We start from the raw sequence: 17,176 nt of genomic DNA on the forward strand, positions 1-17,176 counted from the left end.
CCATTAAGTTTAAATCGGTTCAATTCTATGTTTTATTCGTCGTTTCAATATGTTCAAATTGATTTTGATTTGGGTTGGGTTCAACCCAAAACTGGTCCATTGACACCCTTATTTAGTGAGGGTATCATGATATGATGAGGTCAATCATACCCCAACCTAATGTCCAAGTCAAAGAATTGAAACCCAAACCCGACAATATACCTAAATAAACCTGAGCGAGGTTTTCGAAACCATCGTTGACCTGGATGGTCAAACCATATAGCCCGGGGACCGTCTAGGCAAGTGATTCCATTTTACCCCAAACCCAGTTTTTGGTCAAAAACCATTGAAAAAGTCAACAAACCGTTGACTCAGGCCATCAATCCATTTCAACAGTTTTGACCAAATTTCGTTTTTAATTATTTTTTATTTTTTAATTTATTTGTCAGAATGGACCATTCATTTGAACCGAATGATTGGACCATTGAGCCAAAAACCGATGACCAGAACGGTTCCGTTTCCGAGTCGTTTTTTAAAACGTTGAATCTTAGTACCTGAACTTGATCGGATTTACATCGATAATTTTTTGACATCCATAACCACACCGCACAGGTTTGATCACGTGAGGTTTGTTTGGTGGGACCGGGCACCCAGCTTCTCCCGAGAGGTGAACTGTGGACAAATTATTAATTAACCGCAGATGGATAAATTGAAGAAACGGAATATTAACGGCGTCTATGATGCCGGCAAGATCCATTAACGTCGTCCAGTACTTAGGTGCCATGTCTGCGATTTCCAGGCTTCAAGCCTCTAAGCCCTAAACGCTGTAACGTTTTCCGTAACGAGAGGAGATACAGAGAAACTATTTAGAACGGTTAGATGGGCAACGGACGGCCGATGTTGTTCGATTTTACAAGTGGTGAGACGGTTGAACAATAACGGAGAAAAAGGGAGGGAGCAACGGGGGACGGAGGGTATAAAATCTGGTTTGGAAGGGAGAGAGGGCATTTCGTTCCATCAGAAGCTCTCTCCAGTTTTTTGCCGCACTCTGTCTCTCTTTCTCAAGCTCTCAAGATTTTATTTTCTCGATTCTTCAAGTCTGAGAGACTAAAACAAAAGATTGTGGAGAGGGAAGCAAAAATAGAAGAAAGTAAGAGGAATTGGATTCTAAAATGGCGAAATTCTTTTTGTTCTTCAACGATCAGGAGTTCTTCTTCCAAGTTTTTGTCATTAATTTATGTTTTCCTGGAGTTTTGTGCCTAGATAACTAAGAGAGAAAGAGGAATAAGATTGAAACATCGTTAATTGTAGAGATTTTGCTGTTCTTTGATGATTTTTTCAGAGAATAGGGGAAGAATCCGAATTCAGGTTTGTTTTGCAGAACAGAGTTCATTTTCGTATTTGACTTCTTTAAATGACGCTGTGTAAAGAACTCTCGTTTTCATTTTTCTTTTACTTTTGGTTTTACAGTTACATTTCGAGGAGATAGGAGAGGTTGCCAAGAGAAATTTGAGGTCTGTCTCAGAAAACAGAGTATAGTACCTCGCAAAATTTCTGGTTCTGATGATTCCGAATCTGAGATTGTGAGGTATAGAGGCCGCCTTGCAGGCTCTCAAATATTGCAATTTTTTAGATGTCTGGTCCTGATCTCGGTTTGACAGAGTTGGGAGACTAAGAACTGAGAAGAGATTGTATTCAATTGCGATTTTTTTAATAATGAATCCGAGACTTCTCTTCTAGAACGATGGAAGAAATTGAAGTGAAAAGCCTATTGATTCGAGGTGAAGTTATGATTTTTTGCAGCGCTGAAGATCGGTAGAGGGAATATTGCGGTCACGTGAAATGAAACTCCTCTGACCTTTATTTCATTTGTTCCCTTCTCTTCCCCTACTTCACTGTCGTATAGTGGTTGAAGGGATTCGGATTTCCGTGGGTAGAACTCAATTCCGAAGCAAAGATTCTATACACAAAGTTCATACTTTCAGCCGTTCAGGTAATGTGATTATTTCAAGGATTCAACGATTTCCCCTTTCTCTTTCTCTGGGTCTGTCATCACCATATCACCGGAAATTGCTCTTTTTGTTTCTTTTTTTATTTTCTCCCTTGATTGGAGCAGAGATACAAAGACTGAAATCTAGTTCGTGCTCTTAGATTTTTGGCTTTGCTTCAATAGTTCAATCTGTTGTTTTCTTTAATTTGTTCATTATTTGTTCTTTTTGTAGTGCAAGCTTTGGAGATTTTCATCTGGATTTGTTTTATCAAATGTCTCAAATCCTCCTTAGTTCTTTTATCACGCTCACCCTTGCTTGCATTTGAGGGAGTCCCGTTTTGGAAAGCCATTGGTTTTATTAAATTTTCAACTGTAATTGAAGATATTGGAGAAAAACTTTTGATTTGATCCTATTTGTTTCTCTTATTTTTCTGCCGCTGCTTCCGTTTTTTTCTATTTGAGTTGGAGATTTATTCAATTTTGTTTTGGGGTTTCTTGGCCTGCAAAGTAAGGAGACTGGTTGCGACTCTGCGAGGCTTAGAAAAGAAGCAAAACAAAAGAAATGCGTGGGAGAGAAACGCCAACGAAGTTAATTGTTTCCAATTAATTTATTTCATTATATGTCTATGTAGAAAGAAAAAGAAGAGATGGAAAGGGAGGCAATGAAGAACAACGGAGAAGGAGTGTGTAGAACGAATCCAGAGACGACGACGACGACGGACTTCGTGTTGCAGTGGGGAAGCCGGAAGCGACTACGGTGTATAAAGATTCAGGTTAAAAAAGGCGAGTCCACTGATAATAGGACCACGGTTCGAGTAGACCGGCGCGTCGTTAGAACTGAGAAGGATAGTTCAAACCGCGCAACCACCATCTCCACCAACAGTCGTCGACTTTCGCCCTCGTCGCCCCCACCGCCTCCAAGCTATCGCATCCTCAGGTACCCCCTCACCTCCGCCTGTATTTTTTTTATGGACCATTTCTGTTGAGTTCAGTTCTGTTCGTTCCGTTTTGGTTTTGGTCTTTTGGAGAAAGAAACTTGATTACATGATCTGATGCAACTGGCTTTAGATACGTGTACCCTATTTATTTATTATTCCGTTTGCATGATCTGATGTATAAGAAATCAACTACGCCAGTCTCCAAGGCGGCTCTTGGGCTAAAATCGTGAGATTACAGCCTTCGATGTTTGATTTGGGCCCACCTTAACGTCATTTCACCCCAATCAAGGTGGGGCCGCAGCAATATATAAAGGTCCGTGATTGACGGTTTAAGCTCAATGGTCAATGCTACGCCAATGGGAGTAGCTGATTTTTCTCGAAGGGCGGGTTGCTCTTGGTCTCATGATCCCCTTCTTCCTATGTCATGTTGTCGTCTTGTAGGGCGTGGTCTGGTTCATCCGGTCTGATCCTGGGTTTCGCTTTTATATTGTAAAGATGTAGAGGTGGGGCACCGGATTACTGAGGTAGGGGTAGGGCCCGTAGGGGTGGGGGTTTTAGGTAAAAAAGTAAAAACAGAGCCTATTGTCTTCACCTAATTTTGTTAAGAAATGTTAATTGTACTATTGTGAGATGTCGGTGATTAAGAACAACCCTAGGTTAGTCAATTTATTTACCCATCAAAACTGGAAAGTGAAAAACAAATCTTTATTAGCAATCCTTGCGGCTAGCGGTGGCGCACCTGACTACCTTCCCTCTTTACTCTGTCTGTGACTGTGTCAGTGACTCAGTGTGACCTGTTCTATTGTGTAAACGGTATCCTTAATTGATTTCCTTCTTCCTCCTCCGTTCAAAAACGGTATGGATCAGGATCTGGTCATCCGATATTGTTGAAATTCTGACGTCAATCCTCTATTCTCCCCGAGGTACTACCATTGGTGTCTGTACTATGTTGTTTACTTATGTTTGCGCGTCGTGGGTTGTCTGCGCCATGAAACCGTGGTGGCGTGGTTTGTGGGAGCCACTGAAATAGGAATGGCAACGGGCGGGGTATTTCCCGTCCCCGCCCCGATCCTGAAATTAACCTTCATCCCCTGGTTCTGATAAAATTATTCTTTTATCCCTGATTCTCGATAGGCATGGTTTCTCATGAAAATTCGAATCTTTAATTTTTTTAAATAATAATATTTAAAAAAAAAATAAATTTATTTATTATAAATAATGTTTTTAATATATTTTGATATATTTATATATATAATATAATAATATATATTTATAAATATATTATTAATCTCCGTTTCCATTCCTGACCCATGGATCCGTCGGGATGGAGAAAATTACCATCTCTACACTAAATCGTCCAGCAACTCATTTTTGAGATGTTATGGGCTAAAACCGTAAAACCACGGCCTTTGATGCGTTCCGCGACCCGCCTTATTATCACTTCTGCATCCCATTTCCACATGGGGCCACATCAATACATCTAGTGGGCCGTCCGTCATTCACGGTTTTTATGACTTTATCCCAGGTTTTGAGTGTTATGATTTATGAATTACATATAACTCTACAAGCAAGTAGTGTCTCACGTGTCATGCGATAGTTTGGCCCTTTCAATTCCATTCATCTAAACACAGTAAAACGAAATAAATGATCTAACACCGTTTCTGACTTCTGAGAGTCCGGAACTCCGGATCTCCCTTTGAATTTGCAACAAATGCTTTTTTTTGGACATTGGACCTAAGGCTTCTGTTTTGCTTTTCCGTTATTTCCCTTTCTTTACGTGAACCGCGGTCAATCTCATTTTAGCTGCATCCAACTTACATTCTGGAGGCTCAAGTGGGTTTTGATTTGGACACGTACTTTGGGCGCAGCTCGGAGTTAAAAGAGCTTACGTCGATCCAACGGCTGCTGCAGTCTGTCACTAAGCGGCGGGCAGCAATCCCCTGGCATTGTCACATCGCGAATGTGTTGTTGCATTGCCTTGCTTTCTATTTTTTATTTTATTTTTTTCGAAGTCTCTCTTCCAAATATCCGACCCAAAATCTTCTTTATTCTTTGGTGTACGGCATAAGAAAATCAACCATAGGAAAGAAGGGCCGAGCGAGAGAGATAGAAGAGCTCCATCTCCTTATCTTCATTCTTCCACGCGAAAATGAACACCTCATCGACATTCTTACAAGTGTTTTTAGGCAGCGGCCATCGATCATCGGATTAGTCACTCTCCTTCAAGGGTATTTCTGTAATTTTGTTCATAGAAAAGATTAGGAATTTATGATTCCAGATTCCAGAATAATATAATAATAATCAATGTAGTCGAACCCACCCCCACTTTTTTCTAATGTTTCTGGTTCGTACGTGATATGCGTATTATTTTGTGTTTGCTTCAGGAATTCGGAACCGTCTTGTGGCATGAAAGGGCAAAGCAACGGCGTAAGGAGCTCCTTCTCTTCTCTCGACAGAGGAGATGAGAGAGCGCAGGATAAGAAAGCGAACAACCATAACCATAGCAACAGCAACCACAGGAACGGCGACGATCATAATAATGCTGTAGCCGGAGCGTCGGCATCCTCAGAGACGGCGCATGATATTAAGAAAGGGAATTCGTCGTCAGGTAGCGATGCGATCCCCGTTTGGCCTCCCAAGTTCGTGATTTCCCTCACCAACAAAGAGAAGGAGGAAGATTTCTTAACCTTTAAGGGGTCCAAGCTCCCACAGAGGCCCAAGAAACGAGCCAAGTTCATCCAGAGAACCCTCAACGTAAGCCCCCCCCACCTTCTCAGTTTTTTTTTTTTTTTGTTATTTATTTTCAAGATCTGCATATATTCCTTAGCCGAATATTAGACAAAATGAATAAAACTGGAAAAATGGAAAATACATGATTTTGTTGTTCGCTTTTTCCTGCTGGGAAATGCGAAAAAGCTCATTTCTTCTTTTCTTTTTTCCGATCTGATTTTATTTTGTGTTTAATTGCTTATACCTCCTCATTTTTACTTTTTCAACCCCTTCACTAACCTGCCGTCAGCTTTTTTTATTTGAAGGAAGCACTAAAGTTTTCAGTCTTAAGGTGAAAAGTAAAACTGTGTTTAAAAATCACAAATGCCGTTACTTTTATCAATTTTAAAAATAAAACTGACATTTCATTATCGACAAAATTTTGTAAAATATTATATCATATTATGCTCGCGGTCAAGGCCGAAACCGGATTCAGTCAGTGCGGTATCGGTTCGAACAACTATTAAAGGCTGTTCGAACGGTGTTTCAATAGGACTTGCACTGACTGAAACCGATCTCGGTCAAGGCTAGGGGGATACGACATACAACTGAAAAGTAAACGTGAGGAGGGTCTTAAAGTTTGACCGAAACTACAGGGGACGTAGAAGTAATTTATCCCTTTTTATTATTGTATCTGAATTCTGAATGCGGATGCCTCGGCGAAACTGCTGCAGCTGGCATCGTTTTCTTTCGGGGGTGGTTGTTTGGGTATCCAACAGAAAAGACAAATTAAGGGGGGACGTTGGTTGCATTAGATGATCACTTCTGTTTTGTGGATCGTCAAATAATGATCACTTGTTTTAAGCCGTCCAAGTTCAATACTTTGACTGCACGGGCTAATGTTCCATGCTCGCAAAGGCTCGTGACATTGGCTGTTGGCAGCATTGTCAACTGTACGGTCTAGACTGCTGAAGGAAGCAATCAAAACCTGTCATGGACTCTTTCTTTTGATAATAGTCATGGACTGAATTGAAATTTAGGATGAGTGCAACAGAAAATTAAAGGAAGGTGTAGGGAGATCCCGACCTGTAAACCAAACAATAAAAACGTAAAGCGACGATGAACTGGTCGAAACCCTAAAGTCCAAAAGTGCATCCGAAAAGTAAGAAAAAAAAGGGCGTGAATAGAATCCCACTATCTGCGCCTCCGGATTTCGATCATGTTATATAAATAATCTGAACTGTCATCAACTCATCATCATCATGATTCATAAATAAATAAACTGGAAGCTACAGATAAGCTACTTCATTGTATTTTTGTAGAAAGGAAAAACGATTAAAGAAAGGAGCAGGAGAGCAATTTGGTGTTGAGATGTCAACCATCAGACCGGAACCTAGCACCTAACACAATATTATAAAACACGTGGTTTTCCAAATTCCAATCCGACGGTTGAAAGCACTTAGTTGTTATAGATGGGTCAGGTGTGATTTTTCGTGAATGGTTTTGTTTTTTGTAGCTTTGTTTATTCATAATATAATTAACTTGTGTGCAGCTTGTGTGCCCTGGATCATGGTTGTGCGATCTTACCCTGGAGCGGTACGAGGTTAGAGAGAAAAAGATATCTAAGAAGGTAAACTATTTTGTACTGTATTACTAGAAATTACCAAAACCTAATTGATGGAAGTCTCACTGATCACAAGTATCTTCAATGCTTATACCAGAGACCAAGGGGCCTGAAGGCAATGGGGAATATGGATAGCGAGTCGGAGTAAACATAGCCAGAAGGAAGACAGAGGTAGAGAGACGACTGAGGAAGTCCGTCCGTGTTTTTCAAGAAGGGTCAAGCCAAGGGTTCGAGATAATGGTTGGGTTAGGTTTGGTAGGTGGGTGGGTCACTTTTGGATGTAAATTACTATTAATATCTCAAATCTCAATGCGTTGATTGACTCTGTCCACTTTTGGCTTTCATCCTTCTGTTCTGCTACAGTTTGGTAAGGATGGGATGGGGATGAGCAAGTTTTGGTTTCATGTGCGGATGAAAGTGTGTGGGCTGTGGCAGAGCAAGTGAAGAACCATGAAATTAGAGATCACCTCCTCGTTTGCCAGAATATTCAATATTGATATCCGACCTTTTCTCTCCTAACTCATCTTTTACGCTTGGATAAGAGCTACCAGTGCTGCTTAAAAAATGAAAAACAAACGCACACGCACTAGCGAATAATCGAATATCCGAGGGTTTAAATGGATCGGGTATCCAATGGGTTGGATATGGTTTTATTTGATACCAATATAAATATTATAATCTGAGCGTTACTCTATCTTCAAAATGGCATCTTCCACTGTTTCCAGCGTCCCGCTGATTCTGGAAGCGGATGATAGGCACTGGGGTGGGGGGGGGGGGGAGAAAACCATGTTCAATGCGCACGATGTGAATGAAATGAAGGCAGCATGCCCATTTACCATAACTTACAAGTGCTCATATGCTACTACAAGAAATTATATGTGGTGCAATGTGTTGTATACAGAAGATTTATACAAAATAGATGGATGCTATTTATAAACTTAAGCTATTGGGTTATAGGCCACTTATATAAAAGTTTATTGATACTTTTCATTCCTTTAATCTTTATTTCATAAACCTACTTACACATTAATCTTAACAATTTTTCTAATTTTGTTTTCATATTTGATGTTTTTGAAGGTTTGATGGGTCATGGTTGATGTTATATCGTATATCTCAACTCTAACCCATAAGCGAAAGTAAAATAAAATAATCCCCGTAGGTTAAAAGCCTCCCCCAACCTATGTTTTTTTGGCTGAAGGAAGAGACAATGTGTTTCTCACCTGAGGATACAACACTACATCAGATATGGCCCATCTACAATAGGTTCAAATATGGATACACATTTTTTGAGAAAAGTGGTTCCATCTAGGCATCTACAATAGGTTCAAATATGGATATACTTTTTTGAGAAACGTGGTTAACTTGATTGAGAAAACAGAGATTACATGAGATGATGTACAATCATGTTACACAGGTTATAAAGGCATATTTCTACCACTGTACAAAGAATCCAAACTATCAGCTACAGAGTTTAATTCCCTAGGAATCAAACAAAGGTTTACAGATGAGGAATTTAATAGATCTTTAGCCTCATTTAAATAGTGGGCCAGTCTCCATGGACCTCCTTACCTCTCCCCTAACCACTTTATCATGTTGTTGGAGTCTCCTTTGATTGTTAGATCAGTGAAGCCTAGGTCTTCCCTCTTGAAGGACTGGGAGAGGAGAACAACACTTTCACTACATTCTGCTGAAGCATGTTCATTATGGATATTCCTTTAAAGCTTTCCCAATTCTACACCCACTGATTGCACAAATATATTATATGAGAGATCTCCAAGTGATCTAGCTTGCTCTATTATCGAAAATGCGACTGTTTCTTTCTTCCCAAACACCCCACGTTACTGCTTGAGCTAATGTATGTTAGTATATTCTCCCCCGTTTACCTAGTCCACTTCCTTGCCATTGTCTAAAGAAATCTTCTATGTGTTCGGGGAAAACCTAGCTATACCCCACTTGGACTCACCATTACTGAGACAAATGATACAGACATGGGGAGAAATGTACAACCTTCGTCCTTTGTGCTTTTTCTGTAATAAATCATAAATCACAGGTGTTTATTTTTCTCAAGCAAGCCTCCCACACAAAAAAAGAGATTCTAGAGGGTATGTGAGCAATCCAAACTCTTCTACAAAGGAACCCATAGTTTGTGTCACCCGATACCAAGGCTCTGAAAAAGGAATTAGATGTGAACTTACCGATTGGATGGAGCTTCCATATTTGTTGGTCTTGGTTTGGAGGGGAAACATAGACCTCTCTTAAGGCATGTAGGAATTCAGCAAGACCCTCAATCTGCACATCTCTTAAGTGTCTTCTTAGGTTTAGGTTCCAGTCTGAAGCAGGGATTGAGTCTGAAACACAAGAGGCTAAAGTAGCTTCTCTGTTTTGGGAGAGATTGAAAAGACGAGGAAAGCTGTTGGCTAGAGTGTTTTCTCCCCACCAAAGATCAGTCCAGAATTTGATAAAGATATCATAAATGGAGCAAATACCTTTCCAACCCAACCGTTGGCGTTCTTTTCGTATTTGCTGATTATGACCGAGGTCCAAAGAGCGTTTGATTCTAGAGGAACAAAACAATCCAATAATATTTGAACATTTCAATTTATGCTTATATTTGCATAAAATTAAAATGTATTATTCATGCCATTTTGTTCATGAAATACAAATTTCAACTTTGTTTCTAGCTTATTTTATTATTTTCATTTAAAATTCACATTTTTAGTTTAATTTATTACTAGTGTTAAACATTGAATCCAATGCATAGTCAAATATTCAATTTGAATCAATATAAATAAATCAAAATTTGATTTAGGAACATATTAAATCCAATCTTGTTACAGTCTTAATTGGAGCTAGGGTTAGCTTGTTTTATTATAGTTAGGGGTGTCCATTGGTCGGGTTGGGTCGGTTTGAGTCATTTTCTTCAACCGATCCGATTCAGTCGGTTTACTTATTGACTAAACCGAAATTGACTGACCCTTAAGCAAAACCAAAACATGAAGGGTCGGTTTATCGGTTTAGTCGGTTTTTATATATATTTTAAACTAAAATATCTATTTTTATTTCTTTTTTGTTTTTATACAAAATCAAAATATATATTTAAATTGATTAGTTTTTATGCAAAACTGATTTTTTTGTCAATATATATTTAAATTTAAACAAAACTGAATTAAATATTATACCATTGTATTATATTTGTATTGGTTTTACATTTTTAGTTTTTATCATAAACAACTATTTTTTTTTTCAAAGTTCAAACAAAATACAAATAAAATATATCAACATTTAACATATATGATAGGGATTAATTAATAATTACATGAAAACTAAAACCGAACCAAATTACCGATTTATTTTTTCATACAAATCGAAACCGACTGATGATTTAAAAAAGCCAACCAACTCGAGTTAGATCAGACCAATTTGATCGATTTGACATTTAATGTGAACACCCGTAATTATAATTGTTGAAGTGGTCAACTTAAATAGTTATCAATTTGACACTTAGCATGTGTATGTATTTAGCATCAATGTTGTTTCTCTATTAAGCATTTTTCAAGCCATTTTAAACAGTTTCAAGTAGCACTCGTACTTTGGGTTCTATGCAATCAACTTATTGAGAAAGAACCAAAATGTCATTTCTTGTTGTTTTCTTGTTTTTGCCTATGTGATTCTTAAATGACACCAAATAACATAAAAAATGTGCACAAAGCCCAAAGTACTTTATTGAATTCCAAAGCATTGTTGTTACTTATTGAAAAAACTATATCGATACCAAACATGACCTTAAACAAACAAGAAACCAACCAGTCTGTTCACCTAAAAAGTCCAATGAATCACTAAAAAATGGCTGTTTGGTTCGACAACCTCTGCTGTCCACAGGGCTCTCCTTGCATGACATATAGCCCATATAAACTCATTATTTCATTAATAACATTGAGGGCATCGTTTTCTATGGGCCAATGTGTCAGGTGAAGAGAGCCCATAAACAGCACATGCTGTCAAATGTGGATAGCCAAAGTTTTCTAACCAAAGAGCCAATCAACCAAGTTATCTAGGGAAAAATTTGCTGTCTACGTTTGACAGCTTGTGCTATTCACAAATGTTGGAGATATAGTTGTATAAACTAATGTGTGGTGTGGAGAATACCAGCATAGGCTGACGAATTATTGACCATGGACGAACTTTTGATGGGAATTCTGAGCAGGTAAGAAGTAAGAAGGGGGTAGAGATAAGACATAACTGGATTTTTTAGAGTTTTTTTTTTGGTAGAATTAACAAAGAATTCATTACTGAGAAATAGGGGTGTTTACGGGTCGGGTTGGGTCGGTTTCTTGGGATTTTTCCAACCAACCCGACCTGGTCGGGTTAGCTAAGGTGGGAACCGAAACTAACCCACTGACAGGTCAAACCGACCTGGTTGGTTTGAGTCGGGTTGGGTCGGTTTCAGTTTTGTTCCTGTACAAAGCCAAATAAAATCTGAATTAGTTGATAATTTGAGATTCAAGAGTCAAAGATAAATCTAAATTTAATTCAGGTAAAGAATAAAATCAATAAATTCTCCATGTAAAAACAAGTGTCAATAATGGGCATTCTAGAGTAAAAAACTAGGTAAATCTAAGTAGGTAAATCAATAAAATAAAAATTTAAAAACCTTCTAAATTCAAATATAGGTAAAAAATTAAAAAAGGACACCTAATTGAATTCTAATTCTAATTGCCTAATGGGCCTTCTAGAGTTCTAGTTCTAGTAGAAGTCTAAAAGTAGAAGACTATTAGGAATTAGGAAACTACTCAAACTAGGAAGTAGGAACTACCAAACTAGTAGAATACTAGTTCAGTTCGGGTCGGGTTGGTTCCGGTTTTCATGCAAGAAAACCGAAATTGACCCAAAATTTCGATTTATGTATGTGCCCAACCCGAAACCGACCGGTAGGGATGAAAACCCGGCCGACTCGGGTTGGGTTGGTCTGAGTTGGTCGGTTTAGTCGGGTTTGACATTCTTATGAACAGCCCTACTGAGAAAGAATTCCCGAGGAATTGCATGTTGGGACCCAAAGGTTTAATATAACATTCGTATTAGATGCATATTAAATTTATATTTCAAGACATCACGCTAAAATTTATTTTTCATTTATTCACATTTCACAAAATATATTCACCATTACATTCGATAAACCACATCTTTACATCCTAAAATTTGTCATTTCTTAAAGTAAGAAATTTTCAGCTTTTTGTTTTGAACCAGGCAAAGCACGAGACAATGCAAAAGCGATATCAACAAAAAGAAATGGTCGATCCATATTTAGGCTTTAGTAAGGCTGGTTCTTGGCACCATCCACTCCCATATGAGGCAGGTGATGGGGTGCTGTCCCCCAAGTCTATTATTATGTCCGGATGTGGCCTGTGGGTCTCCCCCTGCATTATATCGCCCACTCGGGTTGGCCTGGTCCAATTGGTATTGTTAGAGTTGGAGGAAATCTAATTTCAATAGTATAGTGATGGGACCTGCTTTTTCTTTTTGTTTATTTTCTTTTATCTTTAATTACATGAGACCCAGTTTTGAGAGGAATGCCTTACCTAATAACCAGGTTGGGAAATGCCACATTAAAATCTAATTATTGAACAACCTTTTTGATTAGTTAATGTCAATTCAATTGGTTGTTCATGCAATAAATAAGAAAAAAGGCAAATGCTGGTGTGTATAAAAAAAGTTTTTTCATATATATGAAAATAGCTATTAATGAGAGGATTAGGTTTTTCCTTACCATTAAATTTTCACACCAATCCATGAGAAAAAGAAGATGTTTGATTGGAGCTTGTAAACATTGAAAACTGTTACTTTTATGATTCAAATAAATTGAGTGGTAGCCCGGTTGGTACCTAGACTGGATAGTCCTAGGCCAGAACTGAGGCTTTGTTATCGGCTCCCACTACCACACCCTTGAGAAGACTTGTTAGATTGTTATTGAAAAAGTGTTGTACTATGCCAAGAAAATTTGAAATGCAACCCCTATGGGGGTAAAGGCAATAATTCAATACCGAATAAAAAAAATTAAATGCTATTAGTTTTTTGTTCTTTTTTTTTTGTCTTATAGAGTGTCTTCAGTTCCATATGGTCTAGAAAATAGATTACACCTGAAGTATTTCATGTGTTGTGCCTTGTGTGTAGGGGTGGCCACGAGTCAAGCTCTTTACGAGTTATTCGAGCTCGATTTGTGAAAAGTTTGGCTCGGTTCGGTTTCAACCGAGTTTCGAGCTGAGCTCGAGCCCAATTTACATGTTCGTTTATTATTTGAGCCAAATTTGAGCCTAATAAAGTTTGACTCGTGAGGCTATAATAATAATAATAATAATAATAATAATAATAATAATAATAATAATAATAATAATAATAATAATAATAATAATAATACTAATAATAATACTAATAATAATAATATATGTATTATTTTTATTTTTATATATAATAATAACTAATTAATATAATTCTTAATTTTTTAAATATCAATAATATTTTTTATTTTTATAAAATGTTTTTCTCAAGTCAAGCTCGAACTCGAGATTACGAGCTTTTGACTCGAGCCGGGCTCGAGCTCAAGGTTCTAATTCGAGCCAAGCTCGAGCCTTGTACTACCTTGATGAGCAGAGCTCGAGTAACTAGCTATTTGACTTGGCTTGACTCGAATCCACCCCTACCTGTGTGTGAACTTGGGGCTCCTTTTTTTATTCTTTGTTTATCTAAGACTGTGTTTGGTTTGAAGAAAAAAAGTAGGGAAATGAAGGAAAGGTGGGAAAACCTTTACAAACCTTGTATTAATTTCCCTACCTTTCCCTTCCTTTCTCTACTTTTTCTTTCAAACCGAACATAGCTTAAGTGTCTAACATTTTTATTTTTCTAAAGAGTCCTCTCACATTTTGTAACCTCGGAAGTCTTAGAGGAATATAATTTGTGTCTTGTTCTTCAAATTTGCTTCTGAATTGGACTGATTTTCCTCTTCATATTGTTTGGCCATACATAACATATTAATTCATTATTTTGGGCTGTGAGTTGTTGTATCTTGAAGGCCGATTACCAAAAATTTTCCGCACCAACAGATATTCTATGAGAGGCAACAAAATCAGTTTTTAGGTAGGACAAACACTTGCCACGATTCATCTATTACCAATAAATTCATCTATATTTGCTATTTATTCTTGTAGTTTTGGATCTATTATTATGGAGCATTGGAACCTTGTTGACTATTGCCGCTATATCTTCTTAATTTGAAGCCAAGATATTTCTATTAACAAGCAATAATTTTCAATAGAGAATGCCATCCACTCACTACACACATTTACACCAGCCAACATTTGTAGCATGAGCACAAAAAATAATGAATAGTGAATAGTGAACAGTAGAGAGTGAGAGAGATAAGGATTTATTAGAAATCCTATGTCCTATAATTATTTATACAAAAAAAAAAAAAGAGATAATAACCACAGGTCATCTTGTTTTGGCATGATTCCTTTGCAAAAGCTGGTTGAAAGCTTGTGGGATCGTTGTCCTTTGAGATGAATTAGCCTTAATTACCAGCTACTGTGGCATGTGGGTGTAAGCTTTAATTTGGAGTGAGTTCATTCACATGGTGTCCTTGATCAGCTTCAGGTCACCAACGCTAGCTTTTACACGTTAAAGCTTACAGTGATTCTTAAAATGGGCTGTCATGTTTCTCCACGTCATCCTTCTTCTCATACTATTTGTTTTCACCTCATTGTCAACTTCTAATGGTGAATATGGATCTCTCTCTCTCTCCCCCCGAAGTCCATTATTAAGTCTCAGCAGAAGTGGTAGGGCAATGCGATAGGAGTGGGATGAGCTGCCTAGCTTTTGGTAGGGGCTGTTTTAACAAATAATAACTCCCCACATCAGCCATCAAATCCATATGCCCTACACCAATCTAATCTTTCACTTTGCATTGGCTGACGTGGGAGTGAGGAGGCGTTATTAATTATTGGTTAAACAGCCCCCTAACTAGGGGTGAGCTAAAAAAAAAATCAGAAAATTGAATCGATCGAAACTGAACAGAAAATTCGGTTAATCAAACCGGTTGATTCGGTTTTGATTAACCAAAATAAAAAACCGACAATTAACTGAACCGATTGATATATATTTTATATTTTTTATACATTATAAATTAATAAATATATATACTTATAATATATAATATATTATTTATTATTTAAAATATAATATTATATATATTTCTAGTATGTTATTATATATTTATATATTTTTCTATAATAAATATTGTAAATAATAAAAAACCGAAAAATCAACAAACTGAACCGATCAATCGATTAATTGATCGGCTTCAGTTCAGTTTCGACTACCAGTTTTTCAAAATCCGATGACCCCAATTTAGTTTCAAAATTTAGCCCATGGTTCGGTTAATGAGCACCCCTACCCCTAACACAGTCATCAATTGTTGTCCATCCGGTCTCAGGTGACAGGATGATTGCGAAAAAGCCCATGTGGACATTTTGCTCTTTTGCAATAATTCCAGCTAAAGAGCTCACATTTGAGTCATACAGAGGTGGTCCATCTTGTACTCCCAATATGGACCAAAATTCTATGCGCTTTCTTTTGTGTGAGTTTGGGTTGGGCAGCCCAAGTTGTGCTCTTACGCCATTTATTTACTAGTGAATGACTCCGTACTAAGTACGGAAATCAATAATGTTAAATTTATATTATAGAATAAATAATGTTAAATTTATATTTATTAATATTTTAAATAATTATTAAAATTTTAAGAAACATTTATTTTAAAAAATAGTTTTTTAATAATTATTATAATATGTATAATTTTTTTTTCCATTATGATACATAGAATTAGGCAGAAGTGGTTATGGATAACCACTTTTGCATTTTCTATATTTTTGTAGGAATGGATTAAAAATGGTGGTAGTGGGTTGTGGGCTTTAGCAGTAACTTTTTAGAAAATGCCACATGTTTAGCTTTTCAAAAAAATGAGAAGGTTATGTGTTTGAATAATGGGGGCTTTAGCGTTGGGTTGGGGGATTTAACATCAATTTTTCAGAAATTGTCACGTGTCTAATTTTCTAAAAAATGATAAGCTCACTTATCTGAATGGTGGTAATGGATTGTGGGCTTTAACAACAATTTCTTAGAAAATATCATGTGTCTAAATTTCCAAAAATATAAAAAAACAACATATCTAAATGATGAGGGGCTATAGCCTGAACTTTTATCACCATGAATGATAAAGGAGATGTTTCCCATGTATGAATGCAATGGCTGCTGGGACAGTGTTGGACCCTGTGTTGTGTTTTGACCAGATCCCAACTCCATTTATGATTGGCAATTACAAGTTATGCTACCAATCAAAAAAGTCAAACAAAATGTGATTCAAGAGATTGCCGGCTTGGCATAATGATCAATATGGGACTAATTAGGGGTGTCAATGGATGGGGTTTGGACCGGACCCTATCTGGATTAAAATCGATTTGAATGGATTGCTCAGATCAATAAGACATATTGAATTAGATAAGTTTAGACTTAATGGTCAAAAAGTATTTATAGGATTTGTCCATATGTAATGGATTTATATTAGACTAGGTCAGATTGAACCAATATCCGGTCCATTGACATAATATAAGAGAACAGATAAATGAACCAGGTGTGGGTTGACCCCCAATCTAAATTAAAATCAATTTAAACCGTTTGAATGATTTAGACATTGAATTACACCAGTCCAGAATGGCCCAAAGTATTTATCTGATTGGATTAGACCTAGTCCAAAGTATTTGCTTATGCATTTGTATAAGCAATGAGATGATTCTACGGTAATGGGTGGTCTAATTCAGATTATGACTCCAACATAAAGATAAACAAGAACAAGTTCCCCGCCAAGAAAAGCAGGGATCGTGGTTAGATTTG

At 37.3% G+C, this 17,176-nt stretch overlaps 1 protein-coding gene across 2 annotated transcripts; it reads left to right on the forward strand.

Annotated features, from left to right (window-relative positions):
- The first annotated feature begins 981 nt into the window (after window positions 1-981).
- Window positions 982-7,756, forward strand: LOC104588208 (uncharacterized). 2 transcript variants are annotated; one of them, XM_010246051.3, is made up of 6 exons: window positions 982-1,347; window positions 1,450-1,972; window positions 2,602-2,906; window positions 5,292-5,661; window positions 7,169-7,246; window positions 7,338-7,756. In XM_010246051.3, the coding sequence occupies exons 3-6, from the start codon at window positions 2,617-2,619 to the stop codon at window positions 7,386-7,388; spliced, it is 789 nt and encodes a 262-aa protein (XP_010244353.1). In that variant the 5' UTR covers window positions 982-1,347; window positions 1,450-1,972; window positions 2,602-2,616; the 3' UTR covers window positions 7,389-7,756. The 2 variants fall into 2 exon arrangements, with proteins under 2 accessions (XP_010244353.1, XP_088748688.1); XM_088892562.1 differs by lacking the exons at window positions 7,169-7,246; window positions 7,338-7,756 and adding an exon at window positions 6,939-7,114.
- The last annotated feature ends 9,420 nt before the right edge of the window (window positions 7,757-17,176 follow it).

This window comes from Nelumbo nucifera, chromosome 8 (genome assembly GCF_055504915.1).
Source record: "Nelumbo nucifera cultivar China Antique chromosome 8, China Antique-T2T, whole genome shotgun sequence".
Classification (NCBI taxonomy): domain Eukaryota; kingdom Viridiplantae; phylum Streptophyta; class Magnoliopsida; order Proteales; family Nelumbonaceae; genus Nelumbo; species Nelumbo nucifera.